The 22,535-nt window shown below is 43.0% G+C and overlaps 2 protein-coding genes across 2 annotated transcripts in view; one reads left to right on the forward strand and one right to left on the reverse strand.

The window, feature by feature from the left end:
• Positions 1-18,680: 18,680 nt before the first annotated feature.
• LOC308302983 (palmitoyl-protein thioesterase ABHD10, mitochondrial-like) lies at positions 18,681-19,610 on the forward strand (the record flags this gene model as incomplete). The annotated part of the gene is made up of 1 exon (XM_080747302.1): positions 18,681-19,610. One exon carries the CDS (start codon positions 18,681-18,683, stop codon positions 19,608-19,610), a length of 930 nt encoding a protein of 309 aa, XP_080603428.1.
• A 2,406-nt stretch (positions 19,611-22,016) lies between these two features.
• adam12a (ADAM metallopeptidase domain 12a) overlaps positions 22,017-22,535 on the reverse strand; it is a gene marked incomplete at both ends in the record, with an annotated part of 173,209 nt that continues 172,690 nt past the window's right edge. The window contains one exon of the mRNA XM_080747303.1: positions 22,017-22,086. Coding sequence (XP_080603429.1) covers positions 22,017-22,086 — 70 coding nt within the window. The remainder of the gene's footprint in view (positions 22,087-22,535) is intronic.

Genomic DNA, 22,535 nt, shown 5'->3' on the forward strand with positions numbered 1-22,535 from the left:
ATATATATTTCAAATAATGGAGCACACTGCACACTTATATCCAATATTAAAGGCTTATATACGTAATTTATAATAGTTGATAAAGGAGTAGCCAATGGAGAAACTGAATTATTACAGACAAGTCTTGCTCTTGAGTTGAGTTCACTCAATTAATGCAGTGTCATTTTGTTCCACAGGATGGCAGTCTAACACAAGGGAAGTTAGAGGGAGCACTATTACCAGTGGTGGAAAAGGGAATGCCCATACATATAGAATCCCTTTTTATGCCATCAACATTAGGCCCATATCAGGGAATGCCTATATATGGACATATTGTGTAGACGTGAGTCACACTTGCAAATGAATTACAACTTTTGTATGCCCATATATGGAGTTCCCTGCCATGCCATGTTAGGGCAACCACACTAATATAATCATGTTATGCCATCAATATTAAGCTCATATCTGGAAATTAGACACATACAAAACAAAATGTAGGCCTACAAAACTATGGCACCATCTCTTAAAGTTTTCAAATAGGCTAATTGTACTGGAGTAAAAGTAACCTACAATATTTTCCACTAAAATGTAGTGGAGTAGATCTAAGTAAAACTATTGAAAATGGGAAATATTCCAGCAAAGTAAAAGTACCTCAAAATTGTACTTAAGTACAGTACAGTAATTGAGTAAATGTACTTTGCAGTGGTTCTCAAAGTGGGGTTCAGGGAGTCAGGGACTGAAGACTGAAGACTAACTGGATAACACAGCTGTCTGCCACTAGCATGTAGCACCCAGGCAGTGTGGTGGAAAGTAATTGATTACATTTACTCACATTTACTCAAGTACTGTACTTACTTTACCTGAGTATTTCTAATGATACCTTAATTGTGAAATAGGACATTCTGCATAATGAGTACTTTTACCTTTGATACTTAAAGTAGTTTTTGATATCAATACTTTTGTACTTTTACTCAAGTACATTTTGATTAACAGACAGCACTGTACGTCTACATTGATTGCAGTGGGCCAACTGTTACTTTTACTCAAGTAAAGACATTTAGTACTTTTTCCACCACAGCAGCCAGGTGTGTCTTATTAGCTCTCATTAACCAAATCAAAGGTCCTCTGCGCATGCGTGCCTGCTGCTAGCCACGCAGCCTTCCTGTATCAGTGCACGTGGGTCTCGGTCGCTGTTGTTGGTCAACTCAAGGTAGTAGAATCAGTGTACAGATAATTTGTCAAGTCATCATTACCTTCCTGCTTCATTGACAAAATGTTAAGCAGATTCAGTTCCCAGCTGGTAAAACCATGCCTCAACTGTGGATTGTCCAAATGGACTGAAAGTGAGCTGTTTAGGCTTTTCAAAACAAGAGAGAAGGAGATGGTCTCCAAAAGCTCTTCAATGTCAGAGGAGGGTCTAGCCGGTCTACAGATCTACCATGGACAGAGGTTGCTGGAATCCATGCTTAAACCACAGATTAAGTTGCACAGAACAGGTACTGATTGTTTCTTACATAGCAGTGATTCTCATCCATTTTTATTTCAAGGACCCCCCAGTTTGATATGCATAATAAACCACTGACCCCCATTTGATAACATTTTCATCTCTCAGACACCAATCTATTGTATTTAACTCTTAAGAACGAACAAATGCAACCAAATAGACCTGTTGGGGTCCATTTGGTATAATTTGTACACTCTCAGAGTTACTCCTAGCTATCAATCATTTGTCTGGGGACCCCCTGGAGCCCTCTCAAGGACCCCTGGTTGTGAAAACAATACTTTTTATCAGAGAGTTGCATATTCGAGGCATTACAGTAGGCTACAGTCCATGTAGCAGGTGTATCTGTAAATAGCAGTTGGACAACAGAACAACAAATTGTCAACAGACAACACTATAAAATCTACTGTCACCAGTACAGTCCAAATACATCATAGGCTAGGGCTACTATAAACACATGAAAAATGAATACAAATGGTAGCCTATATCCATCTTTAAAGTAGCCTACATAAGCCAATAAAACAATTAAACTAGCAGACAGTTGCAATGTAAGCAAAAGTCTCACAGGTTGCTTTCGTGTTGTTAATGTTTTTGGCTCAGCCGCTCAGGTCACCTCTGTAAATTATTTTTTCATTCACGGCACCCCTGAATTATTATTGTTACTTTACAGCACCTAACGTTTATGTCATATTACGGTAGCTAGATATGTAAAACCGGGAGAGTGTTTTCTGCTGGTGTTTCAGTCCGAGTGTATCAAAGGGTGTGTTCGGAAATGCGCACCGGGTGTGTGCTCAGTGTAGTGAGTGTCTAAACCCAACCCTAGTAAAACTATGCCTAAACCCAACCCTAACCTCAGTAAAACTATGCCTAAAACTAACCCTAACCAGACCCAGTGCGCATTTCCGAACGCACCCTTTGATACACTCGGACTGAAACACCAGCAGAAAACACTCTACCATGTAAAACCTTCCCCATCAAGGTGTCATGTTGAAAACGTATCCATTTACCATTTAGGACAGATTGAGAATAACTTTAACCCATTGAATCCCATTATCCCTATTCTGGCAGAAACATTCACCAAAAATAGCAGATTGTGAGCTGTACGTTTTAAGCTTGTAGATCAGCCGGTGTAGATTGTGGAGATGTTTAGAAACGATCGAATACTCTTGTGCCCAAGTTATATCTAGGAGGTATAGTACCCATTACCCAATACCCATCATATAAAGGGATATTTCAATTTAAAACACTTCTGGGGTCATTGTAATGGCTTCGTGATTTATTTTTATTTTTTGAAAAAACTTGATTCAGTACTTGATATTTATTTTATCAGATACGCCCTGAAGTGGCTGATATTAACCCCCAATAAGTTAACCAGCCGGCAGGCTAAGCCTGGGAGATAAAAACTGTAATGACGCGCAAAACTAAAATCACTCACAAGGAAACAATTGCTCATAAGTTTAAAAATGATTTACTTAATTTCAGTGACCAATTATTACAAAATACAATTTCCAATAAATTGATATGCAATAAATATGTCAATTAGTAAGTTTAACAGTGAGCAAATAATACAATGTGAAAGTGCTATAGTGCCAAAATGCGGTCAACAAAATATGTCCCTCCCAGCTCACCCTGCCTTCCAAATGTCAAACCAGCCATGGAAGTGAGCAGGTGAGAGACATCAATTTATAGCCGCAGGAGGCCACCCACAGCGACACACCCATAATGAGGTGCCAATGCGGTGCCTCTCTCAATCACCAATTAATCAACCCATTATCATCAGTGCAAATACCAATAGAACTCTGTTTGGCTCCTACATTCCGGCCCCTAATTATGCCTGGGCACTAATTACACTTAATAATAATAAGTAGGAGTCAGACTTTAGCCTTAGCGAAATTCAAAAATAGAAAATCAATGCAATTCAATTCATTCATATGCATAACTGTCTTCATCAATAGAATCATCTTCATCCATATTCTCCTCTCCTGCAAAAAAGAGAAATAAAGAGAACGATAGAGAGTGGGAAAAGTTCAAAGAGCTCAAGAGCTCCAAGTGAAAAAGGATTCACAGAGCATGAGTGCTCCAAGTGAGACTTCAAGGCCCCTCTGTCTCCTGAAGCCATGGCAATCTCCATCTCTTCTCCACTTTCTGAAGCTACAGAGGTCTCCATGTCCTCGTGCAGCCTCTCATCATCCAGACCAGACTGAACAGGAAGCCTCCTATTCCAAGCCAAAGTCTTCTTGAACCCGAGAAGCCAACCAACCAGCCAACTCAACCAGGACCAAGACTTGCGGTGACCAACTTCTGGAGAGACGGCTCCAGAAAAATCAGGCTGTACTGACCGTTTCAATTCAGGCACAAACGTAGGACCTGACACCCCTCTACAGGACATCTCCACCACTGCAGCTGTCATCTCCATACAAGGAATTGTGATTTGTTTCGGTTCCTTACCCATCCCAAAAGCACAGTGGGCCTGATGAAGTTCCCGCAGCCAGACTCCTGTCCACTCCTGGGCAGCGCTGCCTGGTAAGGCATCATCCCAGCCCATCTGACCTCTGTACAGGTAACGTAAAACCGGCTCTGCATTAGGCACCACAGGTGCAAGGAATCCCATCGCAGAGTTTATGGAGCTCACAGTGGAAAAGTTCCCTCTCCTTGTCAGAGACAGCGCACACTGTTCAGGCTGAATGTATCCAGGGACGTCAGCCTTCTTCTGCTGCTCCCACAGCTGGTCAGGTCTTGTGACAGATATCCTGTTGACGGTAACATCATGACTCACACTAGCAGTGCCCGTTGTGCAGTCTCCTCTCAGGGGGCCATTTACGGTCCAACCCAACATTGTTCTGACCGCATAAGGACCACCACCTACACTTCTCACCACCTCCCACGGCTCCAAAGCCTGGGGAACATTGGTTCCGATAAGAAGATCCACCCCCGAGTCGATCCCTGTGATCTTGAGGTGCTCCAGGTGCGGCCATCTCCGCAGATCTTCTTGCCTAGGAATGTTACCTTGGTGGACAGGCATACACTTCTGTGTGAACATGACGGGTAGCTCACAGAAACAATCTGTGTCCAGACCAGCTACCTCCATATCTATCACAACGTGACTGCTGACCACCTTCTCCTGACCCATCGTCCTTAGGAGAATGTTAGACCTTCTTCCTGAGATATTCAGCCGGTTCATGAGCCCTTCTGTGCAGAATGAAGCCGAGCTCCCAGGATCAAGAAAAGCATACGTGACCACTGTTGTCTGACTTTCCTTCAACTTCACCCGAACGGGGAGTATGGCAAGAGAACAGTCACTCTCTCCGGCCCCAGTAAGACCACTTGACTGCACCGAGATCAAAGCATTTCCATCTGCTGCACCTGCTTCTCCTTCAGCTTGCATTGAACCTTCGTCTCCAGAGTATACATGCAACATGGTGGGATGCCTCATACTGCACACTTTGCACACAAGGCGTTCGTGGCAGTCCCTGCTTCTGTGCCCAATGCACATACAACCGAAGCACACCCCTTTCTCTCTCAAGAAGGACATCTTATCAGTGTGCGTCTTCCTTTCCAATAGACGGCACGTGTCCAAGGAATGCCCAGCTCCACAAAGCAGGCAAGAATTAACAGATGAACCATATTCTCTCTTCACTCCAGCATCAACGTCCGTGTCTGCTGTAGCGACAGTAGTAGCGAAGCTACTTTTGGCTTCTGAAAAGTGATGTTTAGCAGGCCTCACCTCCTTCCTCGGTACTGCAGGGGAAGACTCCTGGAGATCCCCAAACAGTGGGTCGCTTGCCATTTTAACCTGCCCTTCAATGAATGCCACAATATCACAAAAGGTGGCTCTACGATGGAACCTTTCCTGCAAACTGTAGGCGACCTCCCTCCACTTCTCCCTGAGCTTATAAGGCAACTTCCTAACAACTGCTTGCATGTTACCAGGGACATCCAGCTCATGTGTGGCATCAAACTCTCCCAAGGCATTACAACAAGCCCGCAGCAAGAAGCTGTATGACTGAAGACCCACGACATCTTCAGGCCTCAACGGTGGCCACAAGAAAACCTTGTCCATGTAAGCAGCGGTGATCTTCAGTGGGTCCCCAAAGTACTCCTGCAGCAAGGATTTGGCTCTGGCATAACCACTTTCAGGTGACATGAACTGACAGCTTCGAACCATGTCTCTAGGCTGCCCTTTAGTATACTGCTCGAGAAAGTACAAGCAATCCTTAGCACTGCGAGTTTTCTCCTCGATGCAATGCTCAAAAGCTCTCATGAAGGTTTGGTACTCTAAAGGATCACCATCAAAGATCTGGATGTCACGACGTGGAAGAAAGAACAACGACTGCTGTTCAGCAAGCAAAGATGTAATCTGGTTTTGTTTCTCCAAGATAGCTATCAGCTGACCATGATCAGAGCTGCCTTGCCTTGGTGTGGGTTGGTTCGACTGCAACTGAGGACGTGCTTGAAGGTTGTGCATTCCACTTTGTCTAACCCTAACTGTCTCAGGCCTAGGCTGCGAAGGCAGCCCCACACTCTTCACCCCAGGTCGAGAGCCCAAGAATTGTGGACGTGGCTGTTCAGGCCGAGCATCCAAGAACTGTGAACGTGACTGCTGTTCACCTGTCAAAGTATACTGAGATGGCTGACCTACAAACTGCCCCACTGACACAGGCACAAACGTCTCAGCATCGACACTCAAAGTGTGAACAACATTTTGTCTTGTTTTCTCAAAGTAGGAATTCATGCCATCTGCCCCACTAGCAGTAGGACCAGACACTCGAGACGTGCCGGAAATCCTTAAGACACTTATTTTAGCTGCTGCTGCCGCTATCTCCATTTCCAAGTTCAACCTCTCTTTCTTTTTTCGGAACTGCACCTCTCGCTCTTCCATGGCCTTTCTATGGTTCTCCTCTTCCTCTTCCAAAGCGTGCTTCTCGTCAAGTACTTTCTGACGAGCAAGGAGTGCCGCCATGTCAGCCTCTGCTATTAAGCGGGCAGACAACGTAGATGAGGCAGTAGACCTACTACCTGCAGAGCTCCTTTTCTTAGGTGCTTCTAGAACATTAGAAATACTGTCATCTGGGTTAACATCATCTACAACAGGGGTTACCTCCTCATCCCCAGGATGTTCTGAAACACAAACAACATCATCATTATTCACTGCATCAGGTGTTTCAAAATGAGGTGGGTGTGGCTTAGGTAAAGTAGAATTATCTTGGCTTTGAATTTGGCCATTAATGTCTGAAAGCCATTTATTTTGCTTTTTCAATTAATTCAACCATGCGTTTGTGCAAGTTTGAAAAACAAATATTTTGCCTTTCTTGTTCAATTGGAGGGAGCAATGGAATGACTGAGTGATGAAGCTGACGTGCTTCTTCATACAATACAGATACATTGTTAAGATGAGATTGAACAGTTTGAGCATTGTCAGGACTTTGCATAAGATCATTAATTACTTTTGCAATACCATCAATTTTGTTAACCTTAGCTTTTCGTTCCTTTTGAAGATGTTCAATTTTATTTGCTAATGCTTTGGCAGTGGGCTTTGATTGTCTTGCCTGTTCATTTGCACCAACATTAGAACCGGGCCTTGGCAAACTTGAATCCATTGTGCATTAAATGAACAAACAAAGGCAATACAAAACCCATTCACACCCAATCCAAAATGGTATAGACACAGCATTCACAGCCCTAGTAGTGTGTGAAAAATGTAAATGTAAGAATAAGAATGAAATCAGTGTTATTCAAAAGACAGAACACTTGTGCAAGTAGCCTAAGCCTACTGTTCCCCATTAAACTGCCTAAAGAAATCTAAGCTACCAAACAACCCTATGGCTTCAGCAGAGGGACGATGGGTATTTATGTACCCGTATATCTCTTTTCAGAGACGACACTCCCGGGCCAACCCTACCGGGCCTTAGAATGCGGGCCGAACCCGTCCATGCACAGAAAATAATAAACCAATAGCACGTACGGCCGAAGCTGTAGGCTAGAGCAGCTTTGCCTAGGGGAACAATAGGAACCTACAGTGCGCTTGTTTGCAAGCGCGTGCGTGTGTGTGTAAGTGTAACAGTGCTGTGTTTCGGCTATGCCTATACGTGTAACAGACAGTGGGCATGAATGAAATGCATGCGTGAAAGCAACCTTACGCTGCCGGCGGTGCGCATCCTTGCGCGTTCCAGTTTCCTTTGTTTGAAGCGACACAAGCCAGAAGTTTAACATCAAGTTCAGGATCGGCGCTTCAGAAACATTTTGTTGACTATGAAGTGGCTGATATTAACCCCCAATAAGTTAACCAGCCGGCAGGCTAAGCCTGGGAGATAAAAACTGTAATGACGCGCAAAACTAAAATCACTCACAAGGAAACAATTGCTCATAAGTTTAAAAATGATTTACTTAATTTCAGTGACCAATTATTACAAAATACAATTTCCAATAAATTGATATGCAATAAATATGTCAATTAGTAAGTTTAACAGTGAGCAAATAATACAATGTGAAAGTGCTATAGTGCCAAAATGCGGTCAACAAAATATGTCCCTCCCAGCTCACCCTGCCTTCCAAATGTCAAACCAGCCATGGAAGTGAGCAGGTGAGAGACATCAATTTATAGCCGCAGGAGGCCACCCACAGCGACACACCCATAATGAGGTGCCAATGCGGTGCCTCTCTCAATCACCAATTAATCAACCCATTATCATCAGTGCAAATACCAATAGAACTCTGTTTGGCTCCTACACGCCCCCTCCTATACTGTAAATCCATTTTAACTTCAAACTCCATTTTAGCCTTTTAGACTAATTGAAGAGTTTGAAAACGCATGTCCTTGGTTCTCGGGTCTGATATTATCCTTTTAATTACCTTTCTTCTTTTCCTCATGTATTTATTTTTTCATAATATTTTTAAAAGGTTTCCTATAGACTAATTCAGGTATAAGTGAAAGTGTCTGATTTAAAAATTGAACCAATACATTATTACCGAGTGCTTGTGACTACTTTTTTCCCCCCAAAGAATTATTAAACATTAATGAAAGTAATTGAAAAAACACGGCTCCCTCGTGGATCCGAGGGCAGTCTGAGTCACCAAAATCAAGGACGGGTGTCTTCGATGAATCTATCATGGTTAAAATGGAGTTTGAAGTTACAATTGGTTTGTAACTTTGTATAGGAAGGTGGTGTGTCTGATAAAATGAAATTAATCAAATATCTAAATACTGGATCAAGCAACTTAAACTGTCCGGGGTGCTCCCAAAAGCCTGAATAGAATAGATGATAAAATGACCAAACATTTTTCTTAAACTAAATATCCCTTAACTGGTTAAATGGTGCATTCAGCAGACTTGAGGCCCACTGTATCAAATAGTGAGAGATGCCTTTTTTAGATATTTTTGGGGCTTTTCTGCCTTCACTGATAGCACACAGTGGAGATATACAGTATATGTTATCTCTAATCATTTTGTGGTTTCTTTATCTCCCCTCATTCTCCATCCCAGATTTCGTTCCTCCCCAACAACCAGTCAAGAAACATGTTTGTGACCAGTGTGGGAAAATGTTCAGCTGGAGAAGTGATCTCGAACGTCACCAGAGAATTCACACAGGAGAGCAGCCCTACAACTGTGACCAGTGTGGGAGAAGGTTCAGCCTAAAAACAAATCTTAAACGGCACCAGAGAATTCATACAGGAGAGCAGCCCTACAACTGTGACCAGTGTGGGAGAAGGTTCAGCCATAAAAAGAGTCTCAAATATCACCAGAGAATTCATACAGGAGAGCAGCCCTACAACTGTGACCATTGTGGGAAGAAGTTCAGCCGAAAAACAAATCTTAAACGGCACCAGAGAATTCATACAGGAGAGAAGCCGTACCAATGTCTGCAGTGTGGGAAAAAGTTTCGCCATAGAGGTGTTTTCAACCGTCACCAGAGGATCCATACAGACGAGAAACCATACCACTGTGACCAGTGTGATAAATGGTTCAGCACTGACGTAGGCCTCATAAAACACGAGAGGATGCATTCAGAAAATTATTACTTTTGTGACAAGTGTTCCAAATGGTTCAAACGTCTTGAAGGACTCAAGAGTCACATCAAAGCTATTCATGCTTGAATGAAGCTTTGTAAGAAGGGTTTTTAACACATATGATGTGTTTAAAGAAGCAAACCACTAGAGAGACGTTAACACTGGAGGGAAAATTTACTGTGAATTGGAGACATGTTAGTCTCTCCCTGTCCACTGAGCTAGAACGGTTAGATGATTATAGATGGGTCAAACTTTAAATTGATTCATTAAAATAAAATAAAAGCATTGTGTTAATTGTTTTGTTCATTTTCATTAATCGTTTGCTTTTCATTTTGGTTAATAAATCTTGTTTAAAATGTTAAAATCATTTAGTGTTGTGGTCATTGATGGTGAATATGTAGTACATCTGCAGTGGATGGAGTCTACAATCTCTGTATGCTTCCATTAAACACATTTAGACCTTGAGTCTCGTAGTCATGGAACACTACTGGTTGAATTCTCCTATGAACAAAATAACCAAAATGTCAAATGTAAATGCATTTCAAATGGGACATGTACAGGCTCACAACGTGTCACATTGTGAGCTTGTAACTACTTTCACGCAACACTATCATACTTTAAAGTATGAAATGAGGCATTCCAGTTTACAACAGTGGAGTTTTCAATCAACGATAACTATGGAGGAGTCTTGTCTTTTTTTCTTCTTCGCGGAAGCAGAGAAAGCGTGTGCTTGTCTGGGGTTTGGTAGAAAATGATTTAAAAGGTAATGAAAAATACAGTAGCTGGCAGTGAGGGCTGTTTTCGGTCTTCAACATGTTCCCCTTCCAGACCATCACAAGGGTGGACTCCTGCTTGGTTCAGCTGGTCTACCACGACGGACGTCTGCTGGTGTCATCTACCTGTTTGACACCGACAAGTAAGGATGGGACATTTATATGTCACTGTTACCTGTGTGACACCAAGTAAGGATGACATGCATGGTGAATGATGTCATGACGTTCACTGTCAGCTTTGTTGTAGCTCCGAAGAAATGGACAAGGAGCCATCTGAATTTAATTAACTATAGCCTAAGCACTAAGTAGCCCTGGATGAATCCCACATTGTTAATCTTAAAGGAATTTTCAGACATTTCTATTTAGAGACATTCAAGCCTAGGCTTCATGAAACACTCGATTAATTAAATTAAGTCAACACAACCTGTTGCTTACATCCTGTTGTGCCTACCCCCTCAAACACACGTCCCAAATTCTTGTATTTTCCACTACATGACTTTTTGTATCATTGTAATGCATTTTTTCAGTCCACATGCATAGTGTCAAAATCGACTGATGAAAAAACAACTGTTTAGTCGGCCTATAAGCTACTATTGAATTTTGGAACATACCGGTATATCTCCTTTTTGAATGTAGACAATTCTCCATTCAAAATGTAGTTTGAAGTGATATTCCTAGCCAACCTTATACTGTTATTATGTATGCTTAGAAATTATAATTGATATTTGTATTATTTAGAGTGTTCCAGTAAGGACATAAGAAAAGGAATGTCCAGTTGTATATATTATTCATGTAATGGAGCACACTGCTCCAATATTAAAAGCTTACATGATGCTATAATAGTTGATAAAGGAGTAGTAGGCCTATGGAGAAACTGAATTATTACAGACAGGTCTTGCTCTTGAGTTGAGTTCACTTGTCATATTAGCTGCAGTGTCATTTTGTTCCACAGGATGGCAGTCTAGGTGCAGGGACTGGGAGCACTATTAGACTACCAGTGGTGGAAAAGGTACCCACATGTTTTACTCTATGGTTTTACTTAATTAAAAGTGGCAATACCATAGGCCTATTATAAAAACGCTTTGTTCAAAATGTGTCTTGAGCAAAAGTACAAAAGTATTGGCATCAAAATATACTTAAAGCACCAAAAGTAAAAGCAGTAGACCTACAATGTTTGAAAATAGCAGATCTGCAAGCTCAAAACACACTCAACAGTGGTTGATGTTTGTTTTATAATATAATATCTGCAAAGTAACTAGTAACTTTGTAGATTATGATTATTATTACAAAGCATACAATCTACATTACAAGCTGACAATGTGTTGCAACAACGCGCTGTGAGTTTCTAAATCTGCTATTTTCAAAAGATTTTAATACTTTTCTTACATCTAATGATACCTTGTGAAAGGACATATTGTGCATAATGAGTACTTTTACCTTTGATACTTAAAGTAGATTTTGATTCCTATACTTTTGTACTTTTACTCAAGTAAATTTTGATGAACACTAAGACAGCACTGTAGGCCAATAACATTGTGGTAGGCCCACTGATACTTTTACTCACAGCACTGTAGGCCTACATTGATTGTAGTAGGCAAGTCAAGACATTTAGTACTTTTTCCACCACTGCAGCCAGGTGTGTCTTTGTGGCTCTCATTAACCAGATCAAAGGCCATCTGCGCATGCGCGTGCCTGCTGCTAGCCACGCAGCCTTCCATCAGTGAGTGCAGTGCAGAGTGCACGTGGGTCTCGGTCGGTGTTGTTGGTCAACTCAAGGTAGAATCAGTTTACAAATAATTTGTCAAAGTCATCATTACCTTCCTGCTTCACAAAATGTTAAGTAGATTCAGTTCCCAACTGGTAAAACCATGCCTCAACTGTGGATTGTCCAAATGGACTGAAAGTGAGCTAGTTAGGCTTTTCAAAACAAGAGAGAAGGAGATGGTCTCCAAAAGCTCTTCAACGTCAGAGGAGGGTCTACAGATCTACCACGGACAGAGGTTGCTGGAATCCATGCTTAAACCACAGATTAAGTTGCACAGAAGAGGTACTGATTGTTTCTTACATAGCAGTGATTCTCATCCATTTTTATTTCAAGGACCCCCCAGTTTGATATGCATTAGACCACTGACCCCCATTTGATAACATTTTCATGTCTCAGACACCAATCTATTGTATTTAACTCTTGAGAGTGAACAAATGCACAGTAGGAGCGAGATCATTTAGCGACCTACAACCGGGTCGCGACGTGGTCGGTAGTTTTCAGCGACCGGGTCGCTAAATCAAGCAACCGGGTCGCTAAATCGAGCGACCGCGCCGCTAAATCACCGACCGCGCCGCTAAATCGACCGACCCGGTCGCTAAATCTACCGACCTGCCTGCAGTTTTAGGTTGGTAGATTTAGCGACCCGGTTGGTACATCTAGTGACCCGGTCGGAAGATTTTGCGCCCCAGTCGGTCGATTTAGCGACCCGGTCGCTCGCTTTAGCGGCGCGGTCGGTGATTTAGCGACGCGGTCGGTGATTTAGCGACCCGGTCGGGAGGTTGCGTGGCAGGTTAGCCTAACTGAGGTAAGGTTACTGAGGTTAGGTTTAGGGTTAGGGTTAGGGTTAGGGTTAGTAGCCCGGTGGTCGGTGGAAGCGACCACCGGTCGGTGGATTTACCTACCCGGTCGCTGGATTAGCGTCCCAGTCGGTGGAATTAGCGTCCCGGTCGATGGAATTAGCGTCCCGGTCGGAGGAATTAGCGACCCGGTCGGAAGATTTTGCACCCCAGTCGGTCGATTTAGCGACCCGGTCGCTCGCTTTAGCGCCGCGGTCGGTGATTTAGCGACCCGGTCGCTCGATTTAGCGACCCGGTCGCTCGCTTTAGCGCCGCGGTCGGTGATTTAGCGACCCGGTCGCTCGATTTTGCGACCCGGTCGCTGAAAACTACCGACCACGTCGCGACCAGGTTGTAGGTCGCTAAATGATCTCGCCCTCTCTCCAAATGCAACCAAATAGACCTGTTGGGGTCCATTTGGTCTCATTTGTACACTCTCAGAGTTACTCCTAACTATCAACATTTGTCTGGGGACCCCTGGAGCCCTCTCAAGGACCCCTGGTTGTCAACCAATACTTTTTATCAGAGAGTTTCATATTAAAGTAACTGAGTGGAGCATACAGTAGGCTACAGGTCATGTAGCAGTTGTATCTGTAAATAGCAGTTGGACAACAGAACAACAAATTGTCAACAGACAATACTATAAAATCTAGTAGGCCTACTGTCACCAGTAGGCCTACAGTCCAAATACATCATACTATAAACAGTAAACCAGGGGTCTTCAACAGGGGGTCCGGGACTATAGACTAATTCAAGTATAAGTGAAAGTGTCTGATTTAAATATTGAACCGATGAATTATTAACAAGAGAAAAAACACGGCTCCCTCATGGATCCGAGGACAATCTGAGTCACCAAAATCAAGGACGGGTGTTTTCGATGAATCTATCATGGTTAAAATGGAGTTTGAAGTTACAATTGGTTAGTAACTTTTGGTGTGTGATAAAATGAAATTCATCCATATCTAAATACTGGATCAAGCAACTTAAACTGTCCGGGGTGCTCCCAAAAGAATAGAATAGACGATAAAATACATGATAAAATAACATTTTCCTTAAACTAAATATCCCTTAACTGGTTAAATGGTGCATTCAGCAGACTTGAGGCCTACTGTATCTAAAAGTGATGCCTTTTTTTTTTAGATATTTTTGGGGCTTTTCTGCCTTCACTGATAGCACACAGTGGAGAAATATACTGTATGTTATCTCTAATCATTTTGTGGTTTCTTTATCTCCTCTCATTCTCCATCCCAGATTTCGTTCCTCCCCAACAACCAGTCAAGAAACACGTTTGTGACCAGTGTGGGAAAACGTTCAGCAGGAGAAGTAGACTTGAACGTCACCAAAGAATTCATACAGGAGAGCAGCCCTACAACTGTGACCAGTGTGGGAGAAGGTTCAGCCTAAAAACAAATCTTAAACGGCACCAGAGAATTCATACACGAGAGAATCCCTACAACTGTGACGAGTGTGGGACAAGGTACAGCCTAAAACAGAATCTCAAACGGCACCAGAGAATTCATACGGGAGAGCAGCCCTACAACTGTGACCAGTGTGGGAGAAGGTTCAGCCATAAAAAGAGTCTCAAACATCACCAGAGAATTCATACAGGAGAGCAGCCCTACAACTGTGACCATTGTGGGAAGAAGTTCAGCCGAAAAACAAATCTTAAACGGCACCAGAGAATTCATACAGGAGAGAAATCCTACCAATGTCTGCAGTGTGGGAAAAAGTTTCGCCGTAGAGATGTTCTCAACCGTCACCACCAGAGGATCCATACAGACGAGAAACCCTACCACTGTGAACAGTGTGATAAATGGTTCAGCACAAACGTAGACCTCATAAATCACAAGAGGATTCATTCAGAAAATTATTACTTTTGTGACCAGTGTACAAAATGGTTCAAACGTCTCGATGGACTCAAAAGACACATCAAAGCTATTCACACTTGAATGAAGCTTTGTAAGAAGGGTTTTTAACCCATGTGATGTGTTTAAAGAAGCGAACCACTACTAGAGAGACGTTAACACTGAAGGGAAGATTTACTGTGAATTGGAGACATGGAGACATATTAGTCTCTCCATGTCCACTGAGCTAGAACGGTTAGATGATTATAGATGGGTCAAACTTTAAATTGATTAATTAAAGTAAAATAAAAAAAACATTGTTAATCGTTTTGTTCATTTTCATTAATCGTTTGCTATTCATTTTCGTTAATAAATCTTGTTTAAAAATTCAAAATCATTTGGTGTTGTGGTCATTGATAGTGAATATACTGTAACTAATACTTCTGCAGTGGATGGAGTCTACACTCTCCGTATGCTTCCATTAAACATTTAGACCTTGAGTCTGGTAGTCATAGAACACTACTGGTTGAATTCTCCAATTGAAATGCTTGAAATTGAGGGAACAAAATAACCCAAATGTAAATGCATTTAAAATTGACATGTACAGGCTCACAACGTGTCACATTGTGAGCTTGTAACTACTTTTGCGCAACACTATACCATACGATTAAGTATGAAATGGGGCGTTCCTGTTTCAAGTCTCCAGGTTTTCTACGACAATATGGCACATGGTTGCACCGTGACATGCCTAGGACATACACACAAAGTCAAACGTAGCAGTTATTATTGCCGTTCAAAAATCACTTACTCTTACTTCCCCTTTTTTACTCCCATTGAGGGGTTTTGCATTTTTCACTGGTTAGCCACCAGATGGGGCTGGCCACTAAAACATGTAATCACAGCAAAAATGGGAGGATGTGAAATGTCAGTGAACAGGGGTCCCGGACCCCTAGGGGGTCCTCCAAATCTCTGAGTGATAGAAACTTTTTTCTTTTCCATTTATTAACCACTTGAACCCTAGTGTTCGTATTCTGAGAACTTTATCCGAAAATAGCCGATCTACAAGCTCACAAGATCGGCAAAGGGGTTTGGTGTAGAGGGGAAAAAGAGCAGACTAAGTACAGAGTGAAAGGTCAAGTTTATTAAGCATTGACGGTTCAAGTGGTTAAATATCTGAAAACACAAATTGACATGAATCCAAAATACACTGATGGATGATTGTGCTGTCAAACGATTAAACTATGTGGAATCTCTAAGAAGGTTGTGCGGGTCCCTGCTTCATCTCTCGCTTAACTAGGGGTCCTTGGCCTGAAAACGCTGAAGACCCCTGTCATAGAAAAACCACCGCTCCATCCACTATCCACTTCCTGTTTCTCTTTTTTACAGAAACTTCCATTTCTCCGCTTCTGTGTCTCGCTATTGTGTCACGCTAAACAGTCGAGTGTTCAATCAACGATAACTATTCTAATTTCTTATTTTTTTCTTCTTTGCGGAAGCAGAGAAAAAGTGTGCATGTCCGGCGTTTGGTAGAAAAATATTGAAATGTTAATGAAAAATAGCTGGCAGTGCATGAGGGCTATTTTCAGTCTTCAACATGTTCCCCTTCCAGACCATCACCACGGTGGACTCCTGTATGGTTCAGCTGGGATACCACGACGGACGTCTGCTGGTGTCATGGCCAGTAAGGATGCGTTTATCTATAGGTCACAGTTGTGTGACACAGACAAGTAAGGATGCATTTATCTATAGGTCACAGTTAACTTGTGTGACACCGACAAGTAAGGATGCGTTTATCTATTGGTTACGGTTTCCTGTGTGACACGACAAGTAAAGGTAGGACAGTTATCTATACAGTAGGACGTCACTGTTACCTGTGTGACACCGACAAGTAAGGATGGGACATTTATCTATAGGTCACTAACGAGGCCAGAATAAATAATGAAAATACTAGTAGGATGCCTCAGGGCGACATGCAACTGGCCAGTGATGTATATCGGACCAGTTACCCATATATGGAGACCCCTGCATGATAGTCAACAATGTTATCAAAACATGCCCATATATGGGCATTACCAAATATGGGCATTCCCAGATATGTCCTATTGATGACATTGGGACAGGGATCTCCATATATGGGCATAAAACGTATGTTATATAATAAAGCCAAGCAGGGCCTTGGCAAGTTAGGGCCTGGGTTTGATGCCCGGGGATCTCCATATATGGGCATAAGGGGATTTTGTTTCTGGGAATGACCATATATGGACTTTTTTATTTTATCCTTTATTAATAATATAATATGTATCCATACACATACAATATATTTTGTGCCCATACATGGAGATCCCTATCTGAACCAGCCACACAGATATGGGCCATGCCTTTGCCATCTGCGGCCAGTGATATATATCAATGACATCAGGGATCTTCATATATGTGACACCAGTGACAAAGGAACCAACCCATAGACTGTAAAAATGTGTACTTACTGACTGACTGACTGACTGACTAGAGTAACCTTATAGACTCACCCCAAACAAAAAAGTCCACTGAGTTCAAAGGAGGAGTTTTGCAAGCTTGACAGCAGGTATAGCCATCACATACTGTATGGCGTGACATCACATGACATCACGTATAGCCTATAAATAGGCAACCGCACTTGGAATTATATGGGCATAAAAGGGACTTTTACATAGGTGATGTCACCTGTGATGTCACAGTGACAAAGGAACCAACCCATAGACTGTAAAAATGTGTACTTACTGACTGACTGACTGACTGACACACACAGTATGGATATCCAGGCTTTGATCTTTGATGAGGTGACATCACTTCCTGTACTGACGGAAGGAAGGACGGACAAGCTACGACATTTCTCATGGTACAAAAATACATAGAGCTCTTCACGGGTTCAAAATGATGGACCCTGCCAAACCTTAATGGACTCCTGAAATTGGTTCAGATATTTGAGTTGAGGCGACTTAAAAAAAAAAGATGCACCCAGATGGCACCCATTATTTTATGGACTTGCCACTGTAGCAGCCAACAATAAGAGACAATTGTGTTTCTCAGCTCGATGAACAAGTAGCCTAAATCCATGATCACATTCGCACAAGCCACGGTGCACTTTGATTCAACGGAGGTTTGTTTGATGCGTTTGTGTGTGTGCTCTCCTTTCAACTTTGTTCCCCCACATGCTTTGCAGTAATCTGATCCCTGGTCATTCAGTCTATCATAGCAGCACTTAATTGCATTATATTTTACTTTTTCTAACATTTATCAATAGGTCACTATTACTGTGTGACACCAACACATTTATCTATATTTCATTGAACTTCCAGTGCGAGGTTTGCCACCTATGATGAGCATCATGGCGCATCCCCGAGCGTCCAGAGCGTCCATTCCTTCAGAAAGAGCTTCCTTGGTGTGACAGCGTGCGTATGTGTTCCTGTTTTGTCCATATCTGGAGATCCCCAAAAGCTCAAGCCGATAGGTTGAAACACTTTCCCATACATGGAGATCCCCAAAACTCTCAAGCCGATAGGTTGAAACACTTGACCATATATGGAGATCCCCAAAACTCTCAAGCCGATAGGTGAAAACACTTGCCTAATGCCTGTATAAAGTGTATATATATGGAGATCCCCCAAACTATCCCAAGTCAAGTAAGGGTGTAATTTATTAGTGTGGTTGCCTATAGGCAACACACTATAGTTCTCTCCCAACATTATTATATAGAGTAACCTTATAGACTCACCCCAAACCAAAAAGTCCACTGAGTTCAAAGGAGGAGTTTTGCAAGCTTGACAGCAGGTATAGCCATCACATACTGTATGGCGTGACATCACGTGACATCACGTATAGCCTATAAATAGGCAACCGCACTTGGAATTTCCAAGAATTGCACTTTAAGTTTATTTAGTCGTCATAGCTCATTTATAAACCCTCCGGAATAGTGGCATTTCCTCATTGGGAGCAGAGATGGCTGCTCTCGTGTTCTCCAACACCTTCTGCAGAGGGCTTTACAACACTGTAGTCCGTGGCTCCACCTCCTCCTCTGTGTTGTGTTCAAATCCTTTGTCTAGAGGAGGAGGAGTTGTGATCAGACATAAAAGCAGCAGCGTTCAGTTTGCCTCCAGACCGGAGCTCCCACCACTGGCCTACAGGAAGCTGAAGGGGAAGAGCCCCGGGGTGCTCTTCCTGCCGGCCTACACCTCCAACATGAACGGGCGGAAGGCCGAGGCCCTGGAGGAGTTCTGCCGCTCAGCAGGACACTCCTACCTCCGCTTCGACTACACGGGCCACGGCGCCTCCGAGGGCGCCCCGGCACCAACGCTCGGCGCCCTGAAGAAGGACGTCCTGTTCGCGATGGATGAGCTGACGGAGCCCGACGAGCCGCAGATCCTGGTGGGCTCCAGCATGGGCGGCTGGCTGGCGCTGCTGGCCGCGGTGGCGCGGCCCAAGAGGACGGCTTCGCTGGTGGGCGTGGGCATGGCGGCCGACCACCCCGTCATGGCGTTCAACGCCCTGCCGCTGGAGACGCGGCGCCAGTGCGAGGAGAAGGGCGAGTGGACTCTGGCCACCAACGGGCACCAGGAGGAAGGGGCCAAAGGCCCCGCGGTGGTGGGTCGCTTCAGCATGGAGTTCCTGCGCGAGGCCGAGAGCCACTGCGTGCTGCAGGGCCCCATCCCCGTGCACTGCCCCGTCAGGCTCATCCACGGCCTGCGGGACCGTGACGTGCCCTGGCACGTGTCACTGCAGGTGGCCGAGCGCATCCTCAGCGACGACGTGGACGTGATCCTGCGGCGGCACGGCGAGCACCGCATGGGCGACCAAGACGACATCCAGCTGCTGGTGCGCACCGTCGAGGACCTGATAGACATGCTGATAGCCAATCAAATTCATGTTTAATTTTTGCCTTTTCCCATTCAAGTCAATGGAGAAAATGTATTCAATAAGTTGATGCATATATCTGGTGGAAAAACTATATGTGCAGGAGTCAATTAGACAGGAGTCAATTAGACACATCTCTCAGTGTTTAATAAACAATTTTACTAATACTGCCCCAAGAGTTCAAAAATGCCATGTACAGACATGACAAAGAAAACCACATGGTTTTCTTTACATTTGATGTATCAAATTATCATACAAAAATGTACTTTACATGAAAATGTGTTCACCGGCACAGCTGACAACGCAGCTGACGAGGACCATTATGGAACTGGACATTAATACTGGTGTGTAGCTATTGTTCTAGATACATGAACACCTGGCATTGCAATAGCAGAGTAAACACAATGATGTAAAAACTAGTGCATTGTAAAAAATAAAATAAAAATAAAAAGGATCAAAAGTAACAATCACTCAACACTGAATTTCTGTTCCGTAACTCATAGAGATACTAGATATTCATCAAAAACCGTGTCTGCTCTCAGCCTAGGTATTAGTGAACAATATCTGTGCTTAAAGGAAAGGTTCTGCGTGAATGAATGTACATACATGTACTGTAGTCTCCGACCGAGTAAACGATAATACTGAAAAAGAAAAGTAAAATGATGAGAGTAAATAAAATCTTCACCACATGTAGATCTATGTAATATTTTGAATCCAACAAGTAGAAAGGTTTGAAAGACTCATTTGGAGAGATAAGATACTTGGCAAAGTAAAAACGTAAACTGTATGTGGCGAGACATGACTAGGCGAGTCATGTCTGTCCCGGCCTGCACTGAATGTGCACTAACTACACTTTATTTCATGGGCATTGACTGATTTGGAATTGCTCCCTCGGCACGTGAATCATCCCATACTCAAATAAGAGCTAACCTTGTTGGTTCAATGCAGTATATCCACATTTTGACCCTCAAGTCAGTCTCTGTCCGGATGTCTTGGCTTTGGCCACCGGCTGCCTGTAAGGGTTTGGTTAGAGATGCTATGACTCAATCCCACTATCCCACAAAGGGCCCCCTCAGTCAGCACTTCTAGCCAAAAAAGGGAGATATCCAAATCCCACATGACCTTTAGCAGATATTTAGCATTTCAGCATTTAGCAATATCTCAGAGTAGCACAGTCTCCAAGGAATGAATGCTTGCTTGATCTCAACTCATTTAGGACTCTTGTTCGGTTCACACCCTTCGCACTCTTTTACTCTCACACTGTTACGCTGTCCCCTGCTGACAGTAGGTGAGTCATGGTCGTGTGGACAAATCTGCAACCATCTCCCTGGTACGCAGTATAATCCAAAGTGTCAATTTAATGTTGGCAGTACAAATGGATTGAATCCTACAGGTCTCTTGAATTCAATATAACTCTGAGAAAGCAAAAATTGTACTCTCAGAGACACTTTCAACATGGGGTTCGTAATTTGGGCATGTCATTTCAGAAAGTGTCGCGATGCAACCCTCTGTGAGACGGTATAGTTCGGTTATTTCCGTGCGTCACCGCGGTAGGTAGAAGTACAAAATAGGACTTATTGGATAAATTGACACTCCGGATTGTACTGTGTAATTACATAAAAGTTAGCTGAGTAATATTGTTCACAATCATATTGCAGGACCTTTTTGTTATTACCGAGGCAGGCCTTTCCTCCTCTGGTCTTTTCAAGGCTTGCCAAACTGGCTCTGTGTCGATCCAGGGAGCACGGCCCCTTTACAAAAGCTGTCATCATCCATCAACTCCACCGGGCCTTAAATCAACTGTAAGTGGTCTTCCGAAAGCCAAACAGGGGAGTTGAGCGATGGCGCTGGGAAGCGAAAGGCCTGTGCCTCCCTGAAACGGCAATCCTCTTAGTCATTGCACAATGAGATTATCACAACATTATCATCATTTATCTGTGACGCTTCGGTATGTAATTCTCCTGTTACCATATCAAGCCATACTAAAACAACGTCAGTTTTTCCCTTCATTATCATTCCAGTTACTTTCACTGATCACAATTTCACAGATTTCAACAGGAAACCTTCATTGTTGTTGTCTTTTTCTCTTGCAGAAACAAACTGCAGAACGAAGGCAAACATCAAAAGTAAAAAAAAAAAAAAAAAAAAACATCCCCAAGACGCTACCATGATGATGTAAAAGTGTCTGGCACAGTGCACTGTGTGGTAATAAATACAGAACATAAATACTTTACATGTACCTGAGCTCAGACTCATAGCACCATTCAGAGACAGAGCACCGAGGGGAGACATCAGCTCTCCTCTTTTCTTTTCTTTTCCAAAAAAACTCACCAGAAGCCACCATCTTGTTAAGGTTTTTTCAGGAGTTTTCATAGTGCAAAATTGTAATGTCTTATCGCAATACATGTCCCTTCCAGGCAGCTCTCAGCTGCTGTATTTGATGTTGGCGATTATACGAGGCTTTGGTAGTGTCGGGGGTTGCTTGGCACCCGGTCTGGAGGAGAGACAAGAGAAGATTGTAGGTCTTACAGCAATGACAATGATCTCTTTGTCTGTAAAATACACAATGTATCATCACTGTCGGGCAGACACATTCTATCTCCCATGTTTCATTCTTTATGTTTATTTTCTCTGTAAAGGAATGCCCTATTCCACGGGTCTTGGACATTATTCAGGCCAAGGACCCCTTAGCTGAGAGGGAGATGAAGCAGGGACCCCCACTACATATATATAGACTAGTATAAAACTGTGTTGTAGATCTTTTTATGACTCAATGTTTATTGGGTTTTTAACTTTATAGACAACATTTGTGTTGCAGATTAAACCTTTTCTTAGATTTCATAGATAGCTTAATAGACTTGTTTTACAGCACTATCGTCAATGTTGTACAAATTCAAGCTTTTGTTCTTGGTAGCTTCTCTATTAATTCACGTTAATGTGTAA

Source organism: Nannobrachium achirus (genome assembly GCF_963921795.1).
Source record: "Nannobrachium achirus genome assembly, chromosome: 18".
Classification (NCBI taxonomy): Eukaryota; Metazoa; Chordata; class Actinopteri; order Myctophiformes; family Myctophidae; genus Nannobrachium; species Nannobrachium achirus.